At 35.1% G+C, this 18,460-nt stretch overlaps 1 protein-coding gene across 1 annotated transcript; it reads left to right on the forward strand.

The window, feature by feature from the left end:
* The first annotated feature begins 60 nt into the window (after positions 1-60).
* Positions 61-18,375, forward strand: LOC141824189 (uncharacterized). The gene is given in 32 exon segments (XM_074711433.1): positions 61-161; positions 245-367; positions 469-626; positions 1,499-1,543; positions 1,758-1,836; positions 1,920-1,993; positions 2,873-2,979; positions 4,131-4,337; positions 5,501-5,704; positions 5,829-6,036; positions 6,131-6,205; positions 6,288-6,631; positions 6,715-6,907; positions 6,983-7,232; positions 7,302-7,608; positions 7,860-8,115; positions 8,207-8,347; positions 8,468-8,729; positions 8,810-9,202; positions 9,809-10,269; positions 11,492-11,628; positions 11,818-11,999; positions 12,096-12,524; positions 12,607-12,732; positions 12,807-12,872; positions 13,083-14,875; positions 14,958-15,237; positions 15,455-15,688; positions 16,356-16,506; positions 16,509-16,891; positions 17,333-17,465; positions 17,872-18,375. Coding segments are annotated over 32 exon segments (8,124 nt in total). The 5' UTR covers positions 61-95; the 3' UTR covers positions 18,129-18,375.
* Positions 18,376-18,460: the final 85 nt, after the last annotated feature.

Here is an 18,460-nt window from a genome sequence, read left to right on the forward strand (position 1 = left end):
GTCCGACTCTTTCGCGACGAGGCTTTTTTTCCGGTTTTTCCTTCTTCTATACTCCTCATCTCCTTCTCCATATACAAGCTTAGATTTCGTTTCCGATGACTACCTCTCAGTCACAGCCCGTCAAGTCTCTCAATACGTCCGCCGGCCGGCGGCGCTTTACGGCAAGCTTTTAAAAAATAATCTGTAATTTATATTATCAATTACTGAGTACGTTTTGTAACTCGAGATTTCATATTTATTGCAGTTCAAAAGTTTCTCCCAACGGGTGGAAGAGATAGAGATCAATGTTTTTCATAGTCTTGACCCCGTTAAAGCTCAACCATCCGATGGCTCATCATTTTTACGAGAGAGCCTTATTTACTGGAAGGTACGATGCGTTTTGTCAATTTTATAGAAAATAGTTATAAACTGAATCCTTAATGTTAAAATTGCATCTTTTGTTTATTTTTCTTGTGTTACGATATACAGGAATTGAATACAGCGGAGGACTTTATCTCCCTTTACGAGAACATGATGCCATTTGTTCAGACGCTATCGCAAGTTATACTGCACAAGGAAACTATTATGACGGAGCTTCTTGATAAAGTGAAGATTGAAGCTAGATTGTCTCTTGAGCCAATTTTAAGGTATGTGGACTTCGGAGCACCTTTTCATTTGCTGGAATCACTTAAAGATATATATGAGATTTTAGATATGAAACATTCGATGTTACTTTGCTTTACCACGCAGATAAATTTGAACAACAATCGTATGCTTAACATATGCTAATTGATTTTTATGCAGACATTTGTGTTTGGTTTTGATATATTAGCGTACTTCTATTTGTAATGGTGGATCTAGGTTCCATAAGATATTATGGGAAAAATTTTCTTTTGACATTAGTGATTACCTGCAAGTTGGCATGCATAGGATTTATAGTGTAATTTGTTTGCTGTTGGGCGTGCGGACCAGTAAATCCATGCCAAATGGGATGGAATGATTTTTTAAAATGCACTTTTATCTTCTCTTTTCCAACCATTGATTATTTAACTGTCACTTTCATATCACATCAAGGGCATGAGTTTGCCAAGGAAACATGAACCTGCAGAGCTAATTATATCAATTATTGTCTGAACAATATTTGTTTCTATGCCCAATGAGCAGTCTGAGAAAGTAGTTGCACATTATGCTAGATCGTGAAACATTCAATACTTAAGAAAGATCTTTCCTTCAATGATTTGGAGTGAGCAGTGACATGATTTGGAACACACTTTATTTCTGTGGAGAATGTGAACCAATGCCTCGATTCTCTAGTAAATTGTGTTGCTTCATATGTTTGCTGTTTTATGATAGATTTTGTTAAATAGTCGCTTTAAAGTCTCGCTTGGTGCTTGGATATGTGTTGGTTCCTTATAATTTTTAGTGCTCCCAGCTGTCATCAGAGATTCATTATTTTTTTTATTTGTTGTATGTTCTTTTAATTGGACGGTTTTTTTCTCATAATTCTTTGGTCATGCAGGTTAATAGCAGCTCTATCTAGAGATTTGCTGGATGAATTTGTATCGTAAGTCCCCATATAATTTTTCGTCTTACAGTTTGACTTTATCTAGAAAGCTGCACTGCTCCTGCAACTCGGTCTCATATTTTGCAGCAGAAGTTAAAAACTTAAATAGGCGCTATTAGAAAAAGTGGAATCCTGTTTGTTTTTGTTCTTCCAGTTCACTGCTGTTTGTTCTTATTCATGTTACCGGTCACTTATATAAATCTACATTTTACAGTTTTCTTCCAAAGCTTGTAGATTCTTTAGTGATTCTACTAAAAAATGGTGGCGACCGTGATCCAGAGATCATAGAACAGGTTAATATCGTTTATGCATTTTTGTCTTGTGTGTTAGTACCTGCTGGAATCCATATCTGAGCTTGAATGTGTTCTGCTTTCAGATATTCACTTCTTGGTCATATATCATGATGTATTTGCAGAAGTATCTTGTACGGGATCTTGTTTATGTCCTCAAGTAAGTATTTATGCTTTGTTATTCTGTTATAGGCAATTGGAAAGTGATCATCATCAAGCCACATTTGTCCCAATTTTTTGTGTTTCGATAAGATCCATACAAGATTTAGACATGTTTAAAGTTGACTGTCAACCCCTAACACAACTCTTGACCTTTTTCATCTGGGCACGGAACCAACATTGACAATTTTACAATTTAAATGATCGGAAGATACCACTATTTTTTTTTGTGGTAAATGTATGACTCTTCCAGTCTAATAGGAACGTGATTAATATTATTTTTGTTTGGTACTTGCATGTGTCTTGATGTTCGATTTATCTGTGGTTTTTCTATTTGCTGCATTCCAATATATTTTGACCCTAGGTTGTTGTATCATGGGTTATATTGTGAATCATTTTTATGGGGTTTTTGAATCTTGAATCCTGCTATATCAAAAAATATAAAAAATATAAAAATAATTCAACTTGAACTTATATATATCTCGTGTCCAAAAGATATAAGATAATTTAATGACCTCATCTGATAGCATGATAACAGTATTCAAACATGTTGATGCTGATTCATAATAGAAGTACATAGGTTCATATCTTACATATTGGCGAGGATGTACAAATTATTGTTTATTATATTCGATTAAGATTTGAAATGAAATCAGTAATAGGAAGCTCTATCAAATGCTTTTAACATAAACATTGTTGTCCAATGGAATATATTTTTGATATGACATGACTTCTAAATCACCATTGATTTCTCCATTATTTATCATTTGTGTATCGACGTGACAAAATTTATCCATGCTTGTTTACGCACATATTAAGTTATCCTCCCCCTATCATATTCCCTATCTGTATAAATGATTTTATTGGTGTATTTATGAAGAATTACAGCGGACCTAAGATATTTTCCAAAGGATTATGTCCAAGAATTCATGGCTGAGTCAGTTTCATTTTTGTTGAGGAATTCATGCAAAAGTCAACTTCAAAAAGGTATGATTTTTTATTTATTTATACTCTGTTTGTTAGGATGATGAATGATTATTTTTGTCCTAGCTGTTGGATGTTTTCATGAAGACTTGTATTTGTTGGCTACCTAACATTGAATGTGAGGTGTCCTTTCCTGTTACCTATTAGGCAATTATCCTCAAAATGCTCCAATTTCACACCACTTTCTGTTTATTTTTCCCCATGCTTACAAACTTCTAGAATCCTAATTTTTCCTTCCTCCTCCTGGAGTCTTAGAATCCAAAGTTTTCACTTCTCCCTTCCCATCTACCCTAGGAGGGGACAACAAGGGAGGCTGGCCTTATTCTATTATGTCTCTGTTAGCAAGAATATCTCAGACTAGTTGGAAGTTGAAACAATAGCAAAGCTTCATGCTCTATGGGATGAGTAATAAAACAAGGATGCTAGAATGCGTGACTGAGCTGCAATAAGTTTTCACTAGTTCTTGCCTTTAATTTAGCTAGTGAAGTACTTGTCACCCATCCTGATTCACCTGTTATCGTAACCATTCTTGGGATATTCACATTTTTTCTTCTGATTCATCCTGGTTTGTATAAATGACAAAGCTACATTTGGCTGGCCCAAGTAATTGGCAATAGCATGCCTTATTGTTGTATAGTTTTAACAGCGGGAGATTCAGCATCATCTTTTTTCTGCATTCCTAGAACAAAAATGGCACCAATAACTAGTATGGTATTTTTTTGCGGCATACCTGTTCTGGGATAAATGATTCTTTTACACTACTCTTCTGGTTTATGGTAGTTATCAAATATAGGAATTAAACCAGGTCTTTCCTGAAGCTGTTGTGAGATTTACTCGGATAATCACTAGTTATCTCCCTTTATGTCAAATTGTTATTTGGATTTAGAAATAGAATATGTTTGTCTTTTAATGTAATTTTCATTATTAAATATGTAATGGTCCCTCATTTTTTTCACTTTCTTGAAATTTCTAGATTTCTTTGGTGCCTAGGTTATTTTGTCATTCTGGAAAAATTATATGTCAAATTGCAGCTTTTCCCATGTTTGTATTTAACTTTAAATTATGGGCTCCTAATTGAGGACGTGTAGGACTTTGATTTTACCATCATCTTTGCCAAAGTGAAACCAATCATATTGATTCCTGGTGCACTACAGGTGTTAGGAAGGCTATCAGAGAGGCTGCTAAAACCAAAAGCTCAGAGGCTGCTGAAAGTAAAAGCTCCTCATCCATAAATGGAGTTTCTGCTTTGCTATGGTATGCAATGAGAGGGGTTTCGCTGCTACTTCATTCAAGAGCTGAAACTGTCTGGCAGATTTTGATTGACACATCAACTTTTACTATGGTTGAAAAATATTCCAAAGGCAAGTTTTTTTGATGTATCTAATTAGTTTTTGTTTCTCGTGCTTATATATTTCTGCACGTATTTTCTCTTTTTTATCCAATTCCTTTTGTCCTTTTTATTTTGTAATGAGGAGCTAATTATGACAAACTAAATATTATAACAACCACCAACTTCAGTGATTATATTTTCTACCCACAATCGTGAACCTGTGTTGTGACATAATATAGTTCTATGTAGAATCTTAAGCTGCCAACAATCGTAAACCTGTTTTGTGACAATATATATTTTTTACCCACAATTGTAAACCTGTGTCGTAACAACCACCAACAACCTATGAACTGCTCATGATTCTATGTAGAATCTTGATATTGACAACCTTGATCGGAATGACATTGTTGCGAACCTGTGTCGTGACAATATAGTTCGACACAGGTTGATCATGCCAATCTGCTCCTTTGGTGGATGTAGAAAGAGGAGTGAGAAGCAGAAGAGGAGCAAGAAGCAGCCAGATGATGATGTATGTCTGTTTAAGTTGAATTAAGGCAAGCTCTAATCTATTGCACCTTGTCTCTCATTAATCAATTAGAATCAACCTCTCCCCATGCAGACCTATCCTTTAGTGAAATCCATTACCCATCAACTCATATGGAGGTTTAGATGAATTCCTTCTCCCTTGATGCTAATAAGAACTTGTGTCCACAACATATGATATATTACACGAACTAGGGTATGCATGTTCAATGTGTAGATATAACCAAGTTGCCAAATTGTTAAATTTACACAGGCAATGTAATTTCAGTATTGTAATGTTGGTGTGAGACACAAGTACAAAGGGGGTAAATGAAGATTCCGATTATCAAAGATACATGGTATGTCAGTGATTGTCTGTGCTAAAATACCTCTTCTTCTTCTTGAATTCTTAATGACTGAAGGGTGGTAAGTGTTCATACCCTACATTTTCTCACATTATAAAGCACAACTTCTAGTTACTGATGAATTTATTTAGTATATACAAATACAATTATTCTCTTTATATTGCAGCTATTCGGACAATTTGTTTAATTTAATGGAAGCTATAAAATGAAGTCATATAATTTTACTGCGGTTGTCTTTATCATCGTAATAGCATGTTTGTTGCATGGATTGTACATTACCTAAATAAACAGATATTCTTTCTTGCAGGTTCTAAGGCTCTTTTAGAAGTTACGTCAGGCATTCTTCGCCATTTATGCACTGCAATTGACCCCAAAGAATTGGAAGTTATATACCACTGCTTGTTTGAAGAGACATCTAAGTGCATCACCAATCGTTACTTGGATCAGCTAAATCACCTACTGTCTGTTCTTGTTTTTCTTATTTGCAATATTGATGGGAACAAAATTATTGGTGAGAGATGCTGCCTTATACTAGTTGCTTTTCATTAATCACTGTCTACATTGGCATATTGTTTTTCTCTAATTGTTTCTTTTGTGTATTGGCTTGTAAATAATGTAATTCTTTTCTTTTTCAGATGGACCAAAGTTGCTTAATTTTGTAGATTCACTTGTACAATCATTTGTTGTACCCTCTATTGGTGTAAAGGTGGAATCTGTGACAGATAAGGTTCTTAAGAAAGTTCTGAAATTGATGCTCTGCCTTCTTGATATTCCATCTATTTCTGTTGATATATCCAGCATCTTGCCACTATATGTTCCTGCATTTAAGTTGAACAGCTCTAGGTAATGGCCATTTTCCACAGGATGTCATTGCTGTTTGGGACACTGAAGTGTTGAATATCATATGTATATTTATCTCTTTTGTTTATTTTTTCAGCCTATGCCCTTTTTTAGATGGACTTATCCTGAAGGAACCTCAAATTGTGCACGAATTCAGAAGTCATATATTAAGGTAGCCACTTTATATTTTCTTAAGATTGTCAATCTCCATTATACTGAGAAGTATATGAAATGTTTTATTCCTCTGCTTTCAGTGCCATGGATGATTTAATTGAAGATTCTCCTGAAGAAACCTTATCCTTAATGTTAACATTCTTTGCAAAACAGAGCAAATATGAGAGCTGTTATATTGTTGAAGTTTCTGAAGACAAAGTTCTTATGTTATGCAATTTCTTAAGAGAGAAGATCGTGTACTGGATCAAATTATTTGGTACTGCAGGGAGCAATAATCAATTATATAAGCAAATATCTGAATCTGAAGTGGCCATCTTATGGGGAGTTATCTGTTGTTTCCCTTATTTTCCAAATTTGCATGAGAAATTTGGACTTTTTAAAGAACTGATTGACTCTATCGATCAGTTTCTGGAAACTGAGAGTGGTAGGTATCATTTATCTCCATGTAATGTTTCATCATATGTTTAAGTGTGTTTATAGTTATATATCCTAATTCTGTTATTGCAGATAAAATAGAAAATATGCTGAAATCCACTTGGCAGGGCATTCTTGGTGGTGTGTTGAGTTCGTATCATAAACTGCTGCTGGTCAACAAACTTGCCACTTCAGAAGTAAAAACATTTTGGAATCTTGCAAAGAAACACAAATCTTCTCTTCAAGTATTGTCATCTGTAGCAGAATATTTGGATTCTATATCTGGGTATGCTTGTTTTGAATCTATATATTTCTGATTGTTACAGGCTATATTTCAAAACTTAACAATGTCAAATTGTAGGACTGAATTTGAGGAGGATTCCAGTCTGAAAGCATTTCAAAAAGTTGATGAGCAAGATGCTATGGACACAGTTATCTCATTAGCAGTCAATTTGAGTCATCCAAATAAGGCCATTCGCTTGTCCACTTTGAGAATATTGTCTCACTATAGACCATGTGTCGACGCTCTTCCTTCAAATGACATACGTCCTTGTAAGAAGTTAAAAACGGATCAATCTGGAGCTAACAATGAAATTTCTCAACTCACTGATGTATGCTCTATTTTTTTGTTTAAAAATTTCAGTAGTTTTTATGTTTTTAACATTTTGATTCAAAAACAGGTTATCAAACTTCTCCTTTCAGTTGAGGCGACTCCGTTATCAATTTTTACAAGCCGTAATGTTACTGTACTTCTGCAAAACTTGCAAATTAGTCTTTCTTCTGGACGGATTGGAGATTCTTATATTCCTCTTTTATTCAATGGGATTATTGGAATTCTACATAATCGCTTTAGCCAAATATGGGAAGCTGCACTAGAGTGCCTCGCTACTTTGATAAACCAATACAAGGAACTTGTATGGTTTGATTTTGTGCATTATCTTGACATATCTCAATCCAAGATTATTTCTGAAAATTTTCAGCCGGAAGGTTTGACCTCTTAACTGCAGAAATATTATTGAATATACAAGTGTTCTAATATTTGTGTTGATGTTAGGCTAGTATCATTCTTATTTGCACAGTGAATCTGGAAGCCCCTTAATTTAGCACATCTTCTCTTAATATGTGATATATTATTTTAAATTCTATAGTTGCATGAAAAACATCTTTGAAAATCTAATTGTAACTATTGATTTAATCGTAGGCCTTTGACATATTTTTCTATTGTTGTTCATTTGCAGCTGTGACTCAGGAACTTGATGATGATAATTATGACCATGACAATGTTGTCATTGCTCCTGCTGCTGTTGATTTTTCTTTGATTAAATGCTTTAAGTTATTTCTGGCTACTGCTTCTGATTGCACGCCTAGCGTGACCATAATAACTCTATTACTTCATTCGCTTCAAAAGATTTCAGACATTGCTGAATCTAGGTCGCGACAACTTATACCTTTGTTCTTGAAATTTCTGGGTTATGGCACAGATGATAATTTCAGGTATCATTTTATAGACAAATGTGTGCTACATTTATTTATTTATGGATGGCTAATACTTGATTGCAATTTGTATCTTATCTGTCTGTTATAGTTTTGAGTCATATGCTGGTCATGCTTGCCAGAGAAAGGACTGGAAGGTGATTCTAAAAGAGTGGTTGAACTTACTGGTACGAATGTGTAATGCTAAATCTTTGTATCAAAGTGCAGTACTCAAGGAAGTTCTGATGAAAAGGTTAGTTCTAAGTTGTAACTCATTTTGTGAACAACACATAAAATTAGTACTATAATTGGTTTGTAGACTCACCAAGGTTGAAACATGTCTGTGTTCACATTTCTTAATGCTGTTGTTTAGGCTTCTAGATGATGTTGATGCAGACATACAATTAAAAGTTCTTGATTGCTTACTGAATTGGAAGGATGACTTTCTGATCTCATATGAGAAGAATCTCAAGAATTTGATTGCATCAAAAAACTTGCGCGAGGGACTTGCTACGTGGTCTGTTTCAAAAGAGTCACAATGCATTCAGGAAGGACATAGATGTCATCTTATTCCTATACTCATCAGATTGTTAGCACCAAAAATTTGGACACTAAAGACTCTTGGTTCAAGAAAGGTTGATAATCTTCACATACTCATACTGTTGAAACACAATAGATAGTGATACTCGACTGACCCTTTAGCTCCTCTCTGCAGCATACAGGTTTAGCTCTTAGAAAAGCAATTCTATGTTTCTTGGCCCAGCTTGAAGTTGATGAGCTTCTGCTTTTTTTCATATTACTTTTAAAGCCATTATTGCCCAGGCCAAGAGCAAATGAAGTTCTTGATGTTCAGACTGCTGAGGCATCTACAAACATCACACATGGATCTAGCCCCTCCATCCTTAATAAATATTCAACTTCAATTCTTGTGGCTGATCTCTCATGGAAACAGAAGTATGGTTTCCTACATGTCATAGATGAAATTCTAAGGACTTTTGATGAAGCACACATCAAGCCATATCTCAATGCATTGCTCAAGATTGTTGGCTGGATATTAGAGAGTTGCATGCCAAATCTTGCAAGTGGAGATAGTTCGAGTAACTCAAAGGTAGCCTCTTCTATGCTTGATACTCTTGGTATTCACTGTCTTTCAATGAAGTGAGAATATCTGTTCCTTTTATATTCGTTTTGAGAAAATATCTGATATGTTTTGTATTCAACTCTTTATCTTTGTGTTTTTTCAACTTTTGAAAAATTCTTAGGTATCTGTCTCATGGAATGAAATCTTGAGCCGTTTCGTCCTATACGTGTGAAAAATTTTATTCCACCCGCGGATTCCTAATAAAATTATCCCATTATATATATGTTTTACTTTTTTTTTGTTTTTAAATATTTAGATTAAATTTTTTTATTTTTAGTTAATATATTTTATATTTAACAAATATCAAAACTATCCAACACGGTATGATATAGTACTGAAATTTTATCATTCGGTCTATGATCGAAACTTTGGCACGGGTCGAGAATTTAAACTTTGATTTGTTTGTTCTTTTATCTGTTCTATAATTCAAGCTAACAAGCTTGCTTTTATACACTTTAAATTTATTCATCATGCATGTATCTATTTCTCTTGCTTGTGGCTATATGCTAAAGTAGTACTTTTCACAAACATATTGAGAATGAAAACCTGATGCATATTAGTGTTTTGATGCAGATGACTTCAAAGCAATTAAAGGACTTGAGATCCTTATGCCTAAAAATTATTTCTTTTGTGCTTAATAAGTATGTGAATCATGACTTTGAGTCAGATTTCTGGGACATCTTTTTCCGTTCCACAAAGCCTCTGCTAGACAGCTTCAAACATGAGGGTTCAAGTGGTGAAAGGCCAAACCTACTTCTTTCTTGCTTTATTTCAATGAGCAAAAGCACCAAACTACTTTCATTACTGGAGAGGGAGGCAAATCTTGTTCCTACAATATTTTCAGTGCTATCTGTAAGGACTGCGTCCGATGCAATCATATATCCTGTTCTCGAGTTTATTGAAAATTTGTTGAATCTCGATAACAGCGAGGATCATCTAGAAAATAAGTCTGTAAAAAATCTTCTGGTGCCTCATATAGATGTACTCATTCAAAGTCTTCATGGGCACTTGCAGTCTCGCAATGAAGCTTACAGGTAAACTTCTAAAATTCATTTATGTTTTTAGTATTGGTTGTTACCTTAATATAATTCGGGGATCTTATATTTGACATGATAACTATATTTCCTTTATTTTCTTTTTCTTGACTGCTCTTATTTATTTCAATCTATTTGTTGTATTCAGTTAGTCATACTGATCACACATTTTCATTTGTATGTTTTATTGATGGTTTACACATGCAACATGATTCCTGCTATTTCAAATTGTAAATGGGTCTTAGTAGAACTAATGTCATTCATGGATCATCTGCAAAGAATAATGCCTTTAATCCAAAAAAGGGTGTGGGAATGCTACTCATTAATGAGAGGTGGAACTATATTATTTGGTTCGTGTGGGCTATATATAGGGACCAGTGAACAAGTTTTAGTTGTGCTATGTAGTGCCAGATTTGTACTTGACTTAGATATGCGAATTTAATGAGTTCTACCACTTGGTATAAGCCAAAAGAATAAATTTAAAATATTAAAATGCCACAACAAGTATGGTACTGATACTCTGTTACATATGTAAGTGCAGACTTGGATTAAATTCATTGATTGAAGTTTCTTAGTACTTTGTCATGATCTTGATGTCATGCTTGACAATGTCTATACCGAATGGAAGGTTCGACACATTATTGAAGGTAATTTTAAGTCGTAAAGAAGAGGTGCATTTTGAAGAAACTTTAGGTTCCAATGGTTCATTGAGAGGTGGAATAATGTCAAGATGAACTGTCTTGTGATGTTGGTCTCCTCTTTGGTAGGCGTTGGACACTGACTTGGTCAATGAGGACCTTGAAAAGTAATATCAATGATCTTGAACAGTGAGCCAGCTAGATATGGTGTTGTTCCTATCCAAACACTGGCTTCTTAGAGTAGGAGCAGCAGTGATCTTGATATGGAGTGCAACTCATCCTATTATGAGTACTACCTTCCCTTCCTGAGAAGTTTGGATTTAGCTGGAAATCATTAAAAGCAAACACTTTTGATGATACAAGGAAGTGATTGCTTTTTCATTTGAATTACCTAGTACTGTGCTCACTTGCTTCATAGAAGGCTAAATCTGTGGAACAGATTTAACTGATGACATTCTCTTTATATTTTCCAATCTTTGTTTTGTGAAACATGGCTCTTTTGTGTGAATTTTGTTATTGATGTTGTTGGTTAGTCTTTTTTTGATTTGTTTCTGACTTTTGTGCTTTGTTGTCATCAATATTAGGAAATCCATCAATTGGCCTGGTAATGCAGAGTCAAGAGTATTAAAATTGTTGGCTAGATATATTGTTGATCCTGTTGTAGCTGGACAATTTGTGGACATACTGCTGCCATGTTTCAAGAAGAAAAACATAAATTTTGGTGGGTTTTATATACTTTTTTTTGGTTTTATGTTTGTCTTGTAGTAAATCAAAATGCATGATTCAAACTTTTATTTGAAATAGTTGCTCTTGTATAATATGATTTTCATTTTAGTCGGTGAAGGACTATACTTATGTTAGTCTCCAATGGAACCTTAACAGATGTTGTTGGGTTTTGTCTTGGCTGCAGATGATGCTTTGTCAGGTTTATTGGTTCTTAAAGGTACCCTGTCCGTTGTAGGATCTGAATCATATGAGAAAATTCTTAAGGCAATTCAGCCTTTGCTAGTTTCTTCTGGATTGGAGGTTCGATTGTGCATTTGTGATATTCTTGATGGGCTTAAGGATATTGATTCTTCAATAGCCTGTGTGGTAATAATATTGATTCTTTAATAGAGTTTTAATTTCTTTCTCTACCAAAATAACATATGGCTTTATGATTGCTTGTTTTCCTGGTCTTAATTTCAGGCCAAGCTTTTGTGTGACTTAAATGCTGTTTCTTCCTCGTTACTTGGAGAGCTTGATTATGACAGAAGAATCAGTGCTTATGAAAAAATTAAGCCAGGATTGTTTTCTGAGCTAAAAGTAGAGCATGTTATGTTGATAATTTCACACTGTGTATATGATATGTCACATGTTGAATTAATTTTTCGACAGAGTGCATCTAATGCACTGTTATCATTTATTCATTTTGCTGCATCAGTGTTGGAAAACAGTGAGGATAATTCCTCAAAGATGTTGTTGAACAATGAAACACAGGAAATCCCAGAAGATCACATTCTGAAGAAGGAAGATAGTCAAAGTAAATGGACAAAAAAGAGTATTAAGCAGATAGTGAATACAACTTTTCTCTCCAATGTTGGTGGTGCCTTAAACAAAGATATTTCAGTGTTAAGAGTATGTTATGTTCAGTCCAAAACTTTTATTTGTCTGATTTCTGTGAACTTTGGTGTCTTACCACATTTAAATGTATTTACAGGAATGGTTTTCTGTACTACGGGGTATGGTATATCATCTAAATGGATTGCCATCCTTAAATCCACTCAAATCTCTCTACAGTGAGGATGATGAAGTAGACTTTTTTAACAATATTGTCCACTTACAGGTAACCTTTTTGATGCTTGACTGTGTGTCTGATATCTTATCAGGTTTTGATTTGCATGCTGTCTTTTGCTGCAGATACATCGAAGAAAAAGGGCGGTATTACGTTTTAGAAATATACTGGGTTCAGGGAACATAACAGAGGTAATAACAAGAATTAGTTTATATGAGAATTCCGTTTCATTTTAAAATGGAAGGTAGAGTTTGAAATATATTAATTTCTGCTTTCTATAATCTGCACCACTGATACAAGTTTGAAGAAGTTATTGTGGAATGAAAAAACAAATTATTACTGAATGAGAAAATAGTTTATAATTTGTATAATAGATTTATTGACTTCTTTTCATATCACAGGACCTTATCGCCAAAATCTTCCTTCCACTATTTTTCAATATGTTGCTCGATCAAGATGGGAAAGGATTGGATTTAGCAAATGTATGTTTAGATACAGTTGCCTCTATTGCAGGTCATATGCAGAGCTGGGATTCCTACCGGTCCCTACTAATGAAAAGTTTTAGAGAGATAGCTCAGAAACCAAATAAACAAAAAGTGTTGATACGTCTGATATGCGCCATCCTTGATAATTTCCCATTTTCAAACAAGGAAATTCCCAAAGCTTTAAATGATCAAAGTGAAATTTCTGCTCCTGAAGCCAAAGCCAATTTATCAAATGTTGAGGCACTGAAATATTTGCAAAATGTACTATTTCCACAGATTCAAAAATTACTGACTTCTGATACACTAAACGTCAATGTGAATTTCAATCTTGCTGCTATCAAAGTACTAAAGTTGCTCCCAGTGGAAATAAAGGACTCACATCTTTCAACCATAATACACCGCATATGCTGCTTTTTAAAGAATCGCATGGAAAGCATACGTGATGAAGCAAGGTCAGCTCTGGTAGCATGCTTGAAGGAGCTTGGACTGGAATACCTGCAGTATGTACTCAAAGTTTTGCAAGCAATATTGAAAAGAGGATATGAATTGCATGTGTTGGGTTACACAGTCAACTTCATATTATCGAAGATTCTGGTTAATATAGCTGCCGGTGAACTTGATTATTGTCTGGAAAAATTGCTCACTATAGCTGAGACTGACATTCTTGGAGATGTTGCTGAGGAAAAGGAGGTTGACAAGATCGCCTCCAAAATGAAAGAGACAAAGAAGAAAAAGTCGTATGAGACTCTTGAACTAATTGCTCAGAGAATTACCTTCAGAACTCATGCTATTAAGTTGCTTTCACCTATCAGTGCACACCTTCAAAAACACATTACTCCTAGGGTGAAGGTGAGGCTTCAGACAATGCTACAACATATTGCTCTTGGCATCGAACGCAACTCTTCAGTCGAATCATCAGAACTTTTTCATTTTGTTTATGGGCTTATTAAAGATAGTTTCAGTACAGAAGGTTCTCAAGGCAATTGGATATCCAACAAAGGAATACAAAAGACATCTGTTGGCAAAATGTCACAGAAAATGAGCATTTCAAATTCTTCCAAACATGATTCACATAACACTCATCTGATTGTTGTATTTGCGCTTGGGTTACTTCATAATCATGTGAAGACATTGATGAAGATGCAATTGCTCAAGAAAGATGAGCAGCTATTATCAATGTTAGACCCCTTTATAAGCCTACTGAGCAATTGCTTGTGTTCCAAATATGAAGATGTTCTGGCTGCTGCTTTTAGGTGTCTTGCTCTGTTGGTGACGAAACCATTACCATCTATTGAAGCCCATGCTGACAATATTACAAGTTTGCTACTGGAAATTGTCCAAAAATCTGGAAATGTTGGAAGTTCACTGGTGCAGTCCTGTTTGAAAGTTCTCACAGTGTTATTGAGACGTACTAGTATTTCTCTTTCAAATTGTCAGCTGCAATTATTAATTCACTTTCCAGTTTTTATGGATATCCAAACAAAACCATCTCCTATTTCTCTTTCACTTTTGAAGTCAATCATTCACCAAAAGCTTGTTGTCCATGAAATATATGACATTGTTGTGCAAGTTGCTGAGTTGATGGTGACAAGTCATTCAGAACCAATTCGCAAGAGGAGTAATGAAGTTCTGTTGCAATTTCTTCTTAATTACCCTCTATCTGATAAGCGTTTGCAACAACATATGGATTTCTTGTTAGCAAATCTAAGGCAAGTATTTAGGCTTCACTTTCTGTTAACTTTCCCTTGCAAACATTCTGTATTTCATTTCTCATTCTTAACTGCTTTGCAGCTATGAACATTTGTCTGGAAGAGAAGTTGTCCTACAGACTCTGTATGATATATTGAAAAAGTTTCCTGCAAGTGTCGTGGACAGTCAGGCGCAGTCATTTTTTCTGCACTTGGTGGTGGCCCTAGCAAATGAACAAGATAGCAAACTGCGAGGCATGATTTGTGGAGCCATGAAAGTTCTGTTGGATCGCATAAGCCAACATGTGATGCATCCCATCGTGAGCTACACAATATCATGGTACACGGGTGAAAAATCACATTTGTGGAGTGCTTCAGCTGAGGTATGCATCTTGATAACCTTCTTATACATGAATACTGCTAGGCACAGGCATAAGGCTCTAAAAAATAAGTAAAATATGTTATAGTTATGTTATAGTTATTCTCCTTGTTGAACTCTTTTAAATATGTGAAATTTATGCTCTGCATTTTGTTATTTTTTATTTTTATTTTTCAATTTTCATCGTCTTGTTGCTAATAGTTGTGATATATGATTATCAGATTCTTAGCTTGTTGGTTGAAGTTATGAAAAAGGATTTCCGGTTTAAGATTGGTAATATATTGCAAGTTATGAGAGATAGACTCAAATCTTCTGCTCATGCTGCTGGTAGCAGTAAATATGACATTTTAAAAGAAGCTGCAGTTCCTTTGTGGAAGGAAGCGTATTATTCACTTATTTTACTGGACAACATGCTGCAACACTTCCCAGAGTTATATTTTGAAGAGAATGTTCAGGTATGTGTGTTTCTATTTGAAAAAATAAATGTAAACCTTCTGCTTGGTTTGCAGGTTTTTGTTTGTTAGAGCATTTGATATAGATAATGGTTGGCTTGGTCTTATTTGTGAAATTTATTTGGTTCGAAGTCAATTAATTGACGAAGAAAGGTATAGGACTTATGAAGCTGGATGGGGAGATAAAAGTAAGAATTGCAGAGGAACCAAATGTTTATAATATGAAATTTAACTGAACAAGGGTGTTTTAGTAAGTCAGTGCTGGCAGATTGAGAGGGAAGGAGCAATAAGTACACCCAGCACTTTTTTAAAGAGTTGTTTGGTTCAGCGGTTGGCAGGGTGGTTCCAAATCTGAATAAAAAGTATAATGGTCCCTTATAACTTTCCTCTTTCTTTCCCTCCAATCCATCCAATTTGGGCAGGTCAATCTTGGTGGAAAGAAGAGGTTAAGGAATTCCATCAATCTTCCCGAGCAAACATCTTCTCCCCCTCTTTCCCCTCTATTTTGAATTCTTCCCTCCAAGTAAAAGCCAAAGTGCTTTTCACAAGGATACTAGTGGTTCTGCATGGAAATTTTAAAAAGAGACTATTCAACAGCCTCAAATCATCTTAAAATTTCAGTTTAATCTATGGCTTCTACATTAATAATACCATTTTCTTTGCTTTGCAGGAGACATGGATGATAATATGCAAATTATTGCTCCATCCACACACTTGGGTACGATGTATTTCCAGCAGCCTTGTGAACTCTTATTTCACTGCAGTCAAAGAAGCCAGTAAACGTGATGACCAGAAGCTGAAATCTGGATCTTATTTTCTTTATGTCCAAGCAGACTTTTTGCTATTGCTGCATTATGTTTGAATCAGCTGAAGACTGATCTGATTGATGAAAAAACAAGCAATCTCATAAGGGAGAATCTTGTATTCTCAACATGTGCTCTGCATTCCAGGCTTGCAAATACACCAGTACCTCACAAATATTGGTCTACCCTTGATTCCCATGAGCAGAGCATCTTTCTTGAGGCTTTTGAAATTCTTGGTTCAAGAGGCACAAAGGATGCTTTCTTGTTATCTACTACTGCTAGAAGTGATTCATTGGAGAATATTAGTCATGTTTACGAAGACAAGCAAGATCTCAGGTCATTGCTTGTTATACCTCTGTTGAAGAGCATGGGCAAAATTTCGATGCAGATGAAGGATACACAGGTAAATGCTGAAAGGCATCTATATGCTGAACGAGTTCTCTTAGTTCCAGTAATCCATATGGCTGTTTGAAATTTAGATCTTGGTTCTGTTTTTCTTTATATCTCTCTCTCTCTTTCCCTCTCCCAGACCATGCACTAACCATGTTTTATAAATTTCCATATACTTAATGGTGTGGCACAAACCAAACTCCTGCTTTTGTTTATCTCCCTCTCCAACTCTGACGGAATCCTCTGCTTTTGTTTGTTGCTCTCCCGCCCCCCCCCCCCCCCCCCCCCCCCCCCCCCCCCCCCCCCCCCCCCCCTCTCTCTCTCTCTCTCCAAATCTGACAATCTTTATTTATTTCTTTTTTCTTTATAACAAACCTAGTTGGGTTCTCAGATTGAAGCTTAAAGAAAGGAAATTATCTATTATCCTTACATGTTTGTAATATTGTCTACGCAGATGCAGGTTATTTTTGATTCCTTCACGATGATGTTTAAACAGATTGATTCAGAAGGTTTGCAGGCATATGCTAACTACATTCTAATTCCACTATATAAAGTTTGTGAAGGATTCTCTGGGAAGGTCATCAGCGGTGAGTCTAGATCGTTTTAATTGATTGTCATTATGTCTGAATACTGCAATGCAAAATTGGAAACATGAAACACCAGTATGTCTATAGGTTCCTGTCTAAACTATTTAAGTACAAATTGGTTGTTTGCTAACAGCTTTAATTAGTTGGTACCAATTTCTAACCAAAAAAATTGAACAGGTGCCTGAACTCATACCATGTGTTTGGATTTTTTCATTAACAATACTTGTAAAATTTAGAGAACGATAAAACTATCAAGTATAGCTCGATATATACTTCTTAATATTGGTTTTTGCTTAATATTGTCTTTAAACTCATAATATTCCACGTCTTCAGCATTGATAGGAACTATTTATTGATTGTCTTCTACAATGCATTTTGAATTGTTTCTCCTAATTTATTGTTACAGATAAAAGCAAACAATTAGCAGGAGTAGTATGTGATGCCTTGAGGTATAAAATTGGTGTCGAAAACTTTGTGCATATCTACAATGGGTTGAGGCAGAAGTTCAAGGATAAGAGGGAGAAGAAGAGAAACATTCAAAAGCAGCTTGCTGTTATCAATCCAATGCGTTATGCCAAGAGAAAATTGCAACTGGCCGCCAAACATACAGTCCACAAGAGGAGAAGGTTAATGTCAATGAAGATGCAACATGGAAGAAGTTAATTGTTTTTTATTATTTGATTCAAATCTCACTAACGCAGTGCTACGTGGCATAGTTTTTTCCTTTTTGTTTTACTTGAGCTGTAATTTTATTTTCGCCACAGATTATGTTAGTCTTGATAGTATCCAAGTTATGAGTTGCAATTAGGAGTGTGTTTGGGTTCTTGTCCAGACACTTGTTGTAAAGCAGGCTCAGCTTAATTTTGATCAGTGTTTTCAATTCTCCTAATTTAATAAAAAATATCGAAAATCTGAGCAGCAGTTATTGTTCATCATTTTGGAAATTTTTGGTTTTATTAATGTTACCAGCACGGTTTAAAGATCGAACGGTGCTC

Source organism: Curcuma longa, chromosome 3, assembly GCF_044706935.1.
Source record: "Curcuma longa cultivar G26 ecotype Majalengka, Jawa Barat chromosome 3, ITB_CL_G26_1.1, whole genome shotgun sequence".
In the NCBI taxonomy this organism is placed as follows: domain Eukaryota; kingdom Viridiplantae; phylum Streptophyta; class Magnoliopsida; order Zingiberales; family Zingiberaceae; genus Curcuma; species Curcuma longa.